Genomic DNA, 9,761 nt, shown 5'->3' with positions numbered 1-9,761 from the left:
GGGTATCTATGTGATGAGTCTGTGGGTATCTGTGTGGTGAGTCTATGGGTCTCTGTGTGGTGAGTCTATGGGTCTCTGTGTGGTGAGTCTGTGGGTATCTGTGTGGTGAGTCTATGAGCCTCTGTGTGGTGAGTCTATGGGTATCCGTGTGGTGAGTCTGTGGGTATCTGTGTGGTAAGTCTATGAGCCTATGTGTGGTGAGTCTGTGGGTATGTGTGGTGAGTCTATGGGTCTCTGTGTGGTGAGTCTATGGGTATCCATGTGGTGAGTCTGTGGGTCTCTGTGTGATGAGTCTGTGGGTATCTGTGTGGTAAGTCTATGAGCCTCTGTGTGATGAGTCTGTGGGTATCTGTGTGGTAAGTCTATGAGCCTCTGTGTGGTGAGTCTTGGGGTATCTGTGTGGTGAGTCTATGGGTCTCTGTGTGGTGAGTCTATGGGTATCCGTGTGGTGAGTCTATGGGTCTCTGTGTGATGAGTCTATGGGTCTCTGTGTGATGAGTCTGTGGGTCTCTGTGTGATGAGTCTATGGGTATCTGTGTGGTGAGTCTATGGGTATCTGTGTGGTGAGTCTATGGGTCTCTGTGTGATGAGTCTATGGGTATCTGTGTGGTGAGTCTGTGGGTCTCTGTGTGGTGAGTCTATGAGTCTCTGTGTGGTGAGTCTGTGGGTCTGTGTGGTGAGTCTGTGGGTCTCTGTGTGGTGAGTCTATGAGCCTGTGTGGTGAGTCTATGAGCCTGTGTGGTGAGTCTATGGGTCTCTGTGTGGTGAGTCTATGAGTCTCTGTGTGGTAAGTCTATGAGTCTCTGTGTGGTGAGTCTATGAGTCTCTGTGTGATGAGTCTATGGGTATCTGTGTGGTGAGTCTATGGGTATCTGTGTGGTGAGTCTATGGGTCTCTGTGTGATGAGTCTATGGGTATCTGTGTGGTGAGTCTGTGGGTCTCTGTGTGGTGAGTCTATGAGTCTCTGTGTGGTGAGTCTATGGGTCTCTGTGTGGTGAGTCTGTGGGTCTCTGTGTGGTGAGTCTATGAGTCTCTGTGTGGTGAGTCTGTGGGTCTCTGTGTGGTGAGTCTATGGGTCTCTGTGTGGTGAGTCTATGAGTCTCTGTGTGGTGAGTCTGTGGGTCTGTGTGGTGAGTCTGTGGGTCTCTGTGTGGTGAGTCTATGAGCCTCTGTGTGGTGAGTCTATGGGTCTCTGTGTGGTGAGTCTATGAGTCTCTGTGTGGTAAGTCTATGAGTCTCTGTGTGGTGAGTCTATGGGTCTCTGTGTGATGAGTCTATGGGTATCTGTGTGGTGAGTCTATGGGTATCTGTGTGGTGAGTCTATGGGTCTCTGTGTGATGAGTCTATGGGTATCTGTGTGGTGAGTCTGTGGGTCTCTGTGTGGTGAGTCTGTGGGTCTCTGTGTGGTGAGTCTGTGGGTCTCTGTGTGGTGAGTCTATGAGCCTCTGTGTGGTGAGTCTATGGGTCTCTGTGTGGTGAGTCTGGGTCTCTGTGTGGTGAGTCTATGAGTCTCTGTGTGGTGAGTCTGTGGGTCTCTGTGTGGAGGGAGCAGGATGGCGGCAGCGTGTGTAGCAGCGTGTGAGTTGTTTTGCGTGAGTGTAAACTGTGCGTGGGAATGTGTGAAAATGTGAGTGAAAATGAGCCGTGTGTGTGAGCCGTGACGAGAGGGCCTTCTGCGTTCGTGTGTGATGGTGTGGTGATGTGCACTGTGTGTGTGTGTGATGGTGTGGTGATGCACACTCGTGTGTGTGTGTGATAGTGTGGTGATGTGCGCTCGTGTGTGTACCTGGCGCAGCCTGAGTGAGGCCTGGTTGGTCGTGCACGTGGCACAGCCTGAGTGAGGCCGAGTAAATCGTGCACCTGGCATAGCCTGAGTGAGGCCTGGCTGATCGTGCACCTGGCGCAGCCTGAGTGAGGCCTAGCTGATCATGCACCTGGTGCAGCCTGAGTGAGGCCTAGCTGATCATGCACGTGGCACAGCCTGAGTGAGGCCTAGCTGATCATGCACCTGGCGCAGCCTGAGTGAAACCTGGCTGATCGTGCACCTGGCACAGCCTGAGTGAGGCCTAGTAAATCATACACGTGGCGCAGCCTGAGGCCTAGTTAATCGCACACATGGCGCAGCTTGAGTGAGGCCTAGTAAATTGTACACGTGACACTGCCTGAGTGAGGCCTAGCTAATCGCGCACCTGGCGCAGCCTGAGTGAGGCCTAGTAAATCGTGCACGTGGCACGGCCTGAGTGAGGCCTGGTTGTGCACATGACACTGCCTGGGTGAGGCCTGGCGGATCGTGCACCTGGCGCAGCCTGAGAGAGGCCTGGTTATTAGTGCGACGGACCACAAGCTGTGTTCCTGCCAAGGCAACATCGCCACGGACCAAAAGCTGTGTTCCTGCCACGGCAACATTGCCAACGACCCCAGGCTGTGTTCCTGCCAGGGCAGCATTGCCACGGACCCCAAGCTGTGTTCCTGCCAAGGCAACATTGCCACGGACCCCAAGCTGTGTTCCTGCGAAGGCAACATTGCCACGGACCCCAAGCTGTGTTCCTGCCAAGGCAACATTGCAACGGACCCCAAGCTATGTTCCTGGAAACCTTCACGGAGATCGTCAAGACGGCCAAGGGTCGTGAATGAAGAGTCCTCTGTGTGGGCTTCAGTGGGGCCGTCTGGTCGGGCAGCAGAGACACGAGAGGCCAAGAAACGACATTCCAGTCGTGGGCTGAGCTCAAGGAGGGCTAGCTCAAGCACCATCCTGCGGCGGGGAAAGAAGGTGGTGCAAGCGGTTCAGCCGAGCCCACAACAGCCAAAAATCTGCTGTCCCTGTCTGGGGGGGGGCAGGCGCTGTTCAACCCTAGCACATGGGCGAGAAGCCGTGCATGTGTGACGAGTGCGGCAAGACGTTTTCTCGCGCTCGGCCTACAAGTATATATATTTTTTCTTTTCCGCTTGTGGGTTAATCTGTGTTTACCCCGGATATTTTAGAGATGGCAATTCTCCTGCTCTGTATCCTACTGCTGTCCCTCCTGGCCATATCTAGTGCCACACTCAACTCTACAAACGGCTACCCTCGTTAATCTGCGTCCATACTTGTTGCTCGATTTGCCACTACACCTGCTAATGAAACAGCTCATAGACACTTCTACACTCCATCATTGTATCCTTTTAAACCCTATCTTTGTCCCATTACTTCACCAGCACTCCTTCCAAACTTCATTCTGCTCTTAAAAATAACACCATCTGCGAGCCAATGCTATTCGTCCAAGGTTCGCCGCTCTTCATCCTTTCACAGGAAATACTTGTGCAAACTATTAATTCTACTTTTCTTATTTCTGGGTGGTATTGAGCTTCATCCTGGCCCAAATGAAAAGAACTCGTATAATTCTGTAGATTTTTCTGGCAGGAAAGGTGTTGGTGTTCTACATGTCAACATCAGAGGGCTTGTGATTAAATTAAGTCAACTAAAACTAGAAGTGGCAAATCTTGACCCGGACAATTTTGCCTAACAGAAACATTTCTCACTCTTGCCGTCAATGACTTGCAGATTGCGATTGACAACCTTTTTCGGCTTGACCGAGGATCTAAAAGAGGTGGAATTGCCATCTATGTTCGTAATACTATTGCATGTTCACTAGCTCACTCCTTGTTTTAAAAAATGTTGCTTTGAAGGTCTGGCCCTCAGAATAACTCTCCCAAAAAATCAACAGATACTGGTAGTGTGCTGCTATCGACCGCCTAGTGGGAAGGATGTTGAAGCTGCATCTGCACTGAGAGAGCTTTTTGGGGGCCTCCCTAAAGGTGAAATAGTTTTAGTGGGTGATCTAAATTGGAATTGGCTAAACCTGCCGGCCGTGGCCACAAATTTTGCAGATCAATTTAATGTTTCAATTAATAAATGTCCCCACAAGACCCAACCTAAAAAATCCGGGACAGTCATCTCTGCTTGACGTCCTATTGACAAATGCCCCTCACAATTTCACACTGACTGGTGTTCTGGGGAATAACCTTAGTGATCACTCCTTCATTTTTGGGATGAGATCATCAGCCAGACCCAAAGCCCCCCCTCTAAATTGGTTGAGAAGCACTCTATGAGACACTTCAGCACTCAAGCATTTACTAATGATGTGCTTCACTCGGATATTGACAAGGTCTGTGATATCCCCAACCTGACTATGGCTTGGGAGACCTTCAGGTACACGTTTCTCCAAATTCTTAACAAACATGCTCCGTTGGTTAGATTTAAAACTAAATGCAACCGCCCACCATGGTTTGATTCTTTGATTACAAAGCTCATGAACACTAGGGACAAGGCTTGGGCATGTGCTCAGAAAAGTAATTTGGTCAATGACTGGCTAGAATACAGGATTTTAAAAAAATACAGCATGCAAAAAATGCCTACTTTTCCTCCAATCTCCTGGAATCGCATGGAAATGCCAGGATTTTCTGGAAAACAATCAAATGTATCGAAAAGGCATCCAAAACAGACAATCTGCCCGTTGAGCTTAACCGAAATGGGGAATATTTTTCAGATCCTAAAAAAATAGTTGACAATTTTAACCTTCATTTTTCTGAAGCAGGTAATCTTTTTGATAATATATTGGGAGTCACCCCTGCTCATGCAAATTCCTACACCCCTGTCCAAACATTAAACAAATTTAGTTTTCAGCCAATCCACGAAAGTAATGTTCTGAAACAACTGTCCTACCTCAAAGGGTCCTCCTCTACCGGAGCAGATAGTATTCCCGTCTTTGCGCTACAAACTGTTGGTCAACTAATATACAAACCTATAGCCCATATTTTCAACCTGTCCATCAAAGAAGCATTAGTTCCTCTAGAATGGAAACATTCCTATGGTCATCCACTTCACAAAGGGGGCCCTAAGATGATCCAAATAACTACCGACCTATCTCAATTTTGTCCCCGTTGATGAACATTTTTGAAAAAATTATTGACCTACCAATTAGCAGTTTCCTGTCCACCAACAATCTACTACATATAAAACAATCTGGGTTCTGAAAAAAATACAGCACCACATCTGCTGCATTAGACTCTCTGAATCACATTTACAGTAGCCTTGATAATAAGCAGTACTGTGCCTGTCTTTTTCTAGACCTGTCCAAAGCTTTTGATACAGTAGACCACAACACCCTGCTTAGTAAACTAAGTTGCCTCGGTTTTTCCGAAAACACAGTAAATGCATTATGAGACCTCCTTTACCAGTAACAAGATATAGCAATAGGGTTTACCCTTTTAACTGGCAAAAAAACTGACACCTTTATTCAAGGCATCATGTTTGCAATAACCACAACACAAGCAGTCACCCTGAGCCCTCAATACTCTGATAGTGTGCTGTTTTTGAGTTGTACGCCTTTTGGCTTCTTCTGGTCTAACACCAGTGGAGACTAGGCTCTAAGAAAAGCCGTCTCGGGTGTGGACCAATCAAATTCAAGGGCAGTGCATATTATTATCAGAGTTGTCTCTTTTATTTGCATTTTGACTGCTTGTGTTGTGGTTATTGCAAACATGATGCCTTGAATAAAGGTGTCAGTTTTTGTGCCAGTTAAAAGGGTAAAACCTATTGCTACACAGTAAAATGGTTACAAAATTACCTCTTTTCTCGCACTCAAACTGTATTCACAGATGGTTGGAGGTCAAACAGTGTTAAGATAACGAAAGGGGTTCCACAGGGTTCCATCCTCGGCCCCCTTTTGTTCTCTATTTATGTCAATGACTTGGGCACTGACCTGGATCATTCCAGGGTAAATCTTTTTGCAGATGACACGATACTGATTACTGCTGGCCGCTCTCCGGATGACGTGATTGCTAAGCTACAGGGCGATTTCAACAAACTACAACATCAGCTAGTTGCTCTTAAACTAGTCCTGAATACCTCCAAAACCAAGGTGCTATGCTTCTCACCAGGACTAAAGCAGGAAGTTATTTTTCCCGAATTACATTCCTTAAATAATTATCAAATAGAGCAAGTCAAGATCTATAAGTATCTTGGGGTCATCCTGGATTCAAAACTGAATTTTGAAGATCACATTGATTATATTAGTAAAAAGACAAAAATAAAAATTGGTTTTCTGTATCGACACAAGCACTGCTTCCCCCCAATGTTCCGTTTGGAATTGATAAAACCTACCATACTGCCTCTACTTGACTACTGTGACATCGTGTATAAATCAGCCCCAAGTACTATACTGAAGAAGCTTGATTCCATCTATTACTCGGGCTTAAGATTTACATTGAACTGCCCATATAGGACTCACCACTGTGATCTCTACATTGGGTCAAACTTAACATCTCTTAATGTTCGATGGCTTGTGCGCCAGATCTTATTTATTCACGATGTACTTACAAAAAAATCCGCAGACTAGCTGCTGGATCTCCTCTCTGTTTCAAAGAACAAATTTGACCTCAGGTCTTCACTCATTACCAGCTTCACATTCCCTATTGCCGTACAAAAATTGGAGGTAGGGGCTTTGCTATTGATGCCCCCAGGGTCTGGAATGCTATTGCCAATAAACTGCAACTTGAATCGCTACCAATGAGATCTTCTCTCAAAACTGCTCTAGAGGAGTTGTACACCCCTAGCTGCCACTATTGGCGTAAAATAAAATAAAATGTTTTCGCTCTGGATGACGCAGAAAAGTATTATCTGTATTTTGATTTAGCGTGCTGATCTTAAAGGTGCATTGAAAAATTTGATACTCCGACTGATGCTTCTGTTGTTGTGGAGTAACTCATGCAGCCAGCTATGGCTCTAGGATTTGGTGTTACATGTTATTTACGTAGTTTATTGTAAAAATCCGGTCACAGTCCATATGATCACTGTTACGTTGCAATTATGGCTTTATTTTTTGGTGATTTCGAAAACGTTTTTTGGTTTGGACATGTTTGTTTTGTTGTAGTACGGAGTTAGACTGATGGCCTTAATCTAAGTTTTCTTGTGGTGGTTGTTGTTTGACTTGCATCCCACTGGGATTTTTTTGCACACGGTGCTTTTTTCACGAATATTTTGCTGTTTTTTTCAGTAATATTTTGCTGTTTTTTTCATGGACTTTCTGTTTGCAGTCACATAGTCACTTTAATGTTTTTCTTGTTCGTGTTTTTTGTTTGTTGTGGTTGCACCCGATTCAAGAGCCGAATGGCTCACAGGGCTATACCAAAATAAGGAAACTGAAAACTGAAACAGCTGCGCGCTCTATCCATCATCGATACCTGCGTATCGGTTTCAAGTGAATAAAACAGAATACATATTTCCCCATTCATTGTTTTAATCCTTCGCTACTCTTTCACCATTCCCCCCCCCTATACACACAACACGAACACAGGCGTGGGGGAATGCAGGTGACGATGTCAGTAGCTGCAGCAGCAGCTGCTGCAGTTGCGTGTCCATTAAACGCGTTACATAACTCGACCTCCGCACACTGCCACCGGCTGGCCAACAGCAATGGCTGGGACCTACGGGATGTTAACGATTGTTACGTAACGACAGCTCTGTGTTATATTAACCACGACCGGCGTTGCGATGTCCGTATATAAATGATGATAATAATGATAATGTCGCTGATAAATACGTAAAGGTTTTAAAACAAGGGGGAGGGGGGGTAGATGCTTTTTTTTACCTTGAATAGTAAGGACCCCCCCACACACATACACAAGCCGCATTTGAGAATACTGTATAACAACACAGCCAAGATGTGCCTTCGCGGTCCATTGATTCACATCAACACAGCATTAACGCGGGCGGCGATAACTGCAGCAACAACAGCAGCAGCAGCAACAACAACAACAAAAACCGCGCAACATCAACAAACGCGTTTAAAAGGCTCGACTGCTTCGAGCCAATTTGGTGGGGTTTGTGGCATTGCAAAAGCAACGAGCCAGCAGCGAGCCACGCCGTCGGAATACCGCATGGAGATTTCTCTCTCTCTCTGCTTGCCCCTCACCCCCCGTTCTCTCTCCTGGGCTCCTTTGCACGACGGTGGAACCAAGAGAACGGGCAGGGCGAGGAGGAGGAGGAGGAAGACGACGACGATGAAGGAAGGAAGACGTTGGAAGAGGTGGAGCTGCGGATGATGACAATGATGGTGGCAGGGGAAAATCTTTTTTTTCAGCGATACCGTCCGAGCAGGAGATTGTACCGCCCAGCAGCCAGTTTCATCACCACCACCGCCTCCTGCTGCTGCTCCTCCTGCTGCTCCTGCTGCTACTCCTGCTGCTGCTGCTCCTGCTGCTGCTCCTCCTGCTGCTGCTACTGCTGCTGCTACTCCTGCTGCTACTCCTCCTGCTACTGCTCCTGCTACTCCTGCTGCTGCTACTCCTCCTGCTACTCCTGCTGCTGCTACTCCTCCTGCTACTCCTGCTGCTGCTACTCCTGCTGCTACTCCTCCTGCTGCTGCTGCTACTCCTCCTGCTACTCCTGCTGCTGCTCCTGCTACTCCTGCTGCTACTCCTCCTGCTGCTCCTGCTACTCCTGCTGCTGCTCCTGCTACTGCTGCTACTCCTCCTGCTGCTGCTAAGCTCGAGAAGACGTGAGAGCACGCAGCCGTGCAAGCAACAGCGGTGACAAGGGGGGGGGGTGGTGCCTGGCTGGTGCCTGTGCAGACAGCGACTGGCTGCTGCTGCTTCTTACTGCTGATGCTGCTGCTGCTTGCTGCTGCTGATGCTGCTGCTGCCAGTGCGATGGCTGGCCAAGGGCGGCGGCTGCGTTGCTCGACGCCGTTCGCTCGTGGCACGACGCCGCCCTTGCCACGGCGTTGCTCCTCGCTGCACACCAAGTCGGTGCCGTCGATGGAACTTGGCCGACAACAACAACAACAACCGACGGTGGACTCGTTGTTGTTGTTGACAAGCGGTGCACGAGCGCACGTATGACGATGAAGACGATGAAGGGTCATTGCCCGAAACGTCGAATGCCGTATCCTCTCTCCCCCCCCCCTCCTCCTCCCCGCCACTTTCACATCCTTTGAAGGCCACCCGCAAGTTATTGGCGAATGTGTTGAGTGGCCACTGATGGAATGTGCATTCTGGTACGCAGTGCGTGCCGTGCTGCGTATCAGTATATCGTGCACGTTGATACTCAGAACGTGCAAAACCGGTGCCCTTATGCAAGTACTGATATACTGCATTGCCCTTACATAACTCGCATGCAGTACACACAACATGATGTGCATACAGTATACATCTTTGCTATACATTACGCGCGCGCGTAATATACATGTGCTGTGCGTGCAAAAATAATACAATGCTGATAATCATACTACAATTAAATAATCTGTGGTGACGGACGCTTGTGTCGGCGCCCGAAACGTCGCGATGTATTTCATTTTGTACCTACGTGACTTTACCGAAAGAGCCAAAGAGTATGAATTCCTGCAGTCACGAAAGCTTCAAATCAAGATTAAATAATCTATGCTTTGAATTTCGTGACTGGATGCTGGCTGGGCTTCTGTCCACCCCAACAATAACCTTATTTGGTGGCTGCGGACAGTTGCTAGCTGGGTAACTGGCTGAGCGGGATCTTCAGTGTAACAAAGTACTATTTAATTATAGTGAAACTGTAGAAGAAGTTCAGAAGACAATAAGTGACACCGAAAAGATGGGAGTAACGAATACCGAAGACATTATCTCGGCATTTTATTACGAACAATGATTACTTGCAGTGCTCTGAGAACAAGCACGGGTGGTTGGTGCGTAGAATTTGAGCATGGGAGATGCGCATGAAGGTTTCAAGGTGTGGATTTGAGCATAGGATC

At 47.7% G+C, this 9,761-nt stretch overlaps 1 protein-coding gene across 4 annotated transcripts in view; it reads right to left on the bottom strand.

Moving 5' to 3' along the window:
• The window catches only part of LOC116947742 (estrogen receptor beta), a 146,642-nt gene extending 137,543 nt beyond the window's left edge, over positions 1-9,099 (bottom strand). For 2 of the 4 annotated variants that reach the window (XM_076070811.1, XM_076070812.1), the window contains exon 1: positions 7,915-8,093. Coding sequence is in view for 1 of the 4 variants with exons in the window: in XM_076070808.1 (XP_075926923.1) it covers positions 7,953-8,903 (951 nt within the window). In the remaining 3 variants the exon portion in view is untranslated. Of the gene's footprint in view, positions 1-7,914 lie in introns of all 4 variants that reach the window. The other 2 variants (XM_076070808.1, XM_076070809.1) reach the window with 2 other exon arrangements.
• Positions 9,100-9,761: the final 662 nt, after the last annotated feature.

The sequence above is a fragment of the Petromyzon marinus genome, chromosome 31, assembly GCF_048934315.1.
Source record: "Petromyzon marinus isolate PM22_M1 ecotype Great Lakes invasive population chromosome 31, UKy_Petmar_22M1.pri1.0, whole genome shotgun sequence".
Classification (NCBI taxonomy): Eukaryota; Metazoa; Chordata; class Hyperoartia; order Petromyzontiformes; family Petromyzontidae; genus Petromyzon; species Petromyzon marinus.
This window is presented reverse-complemented; position numbering and strand designations above follow the sequence as displayed.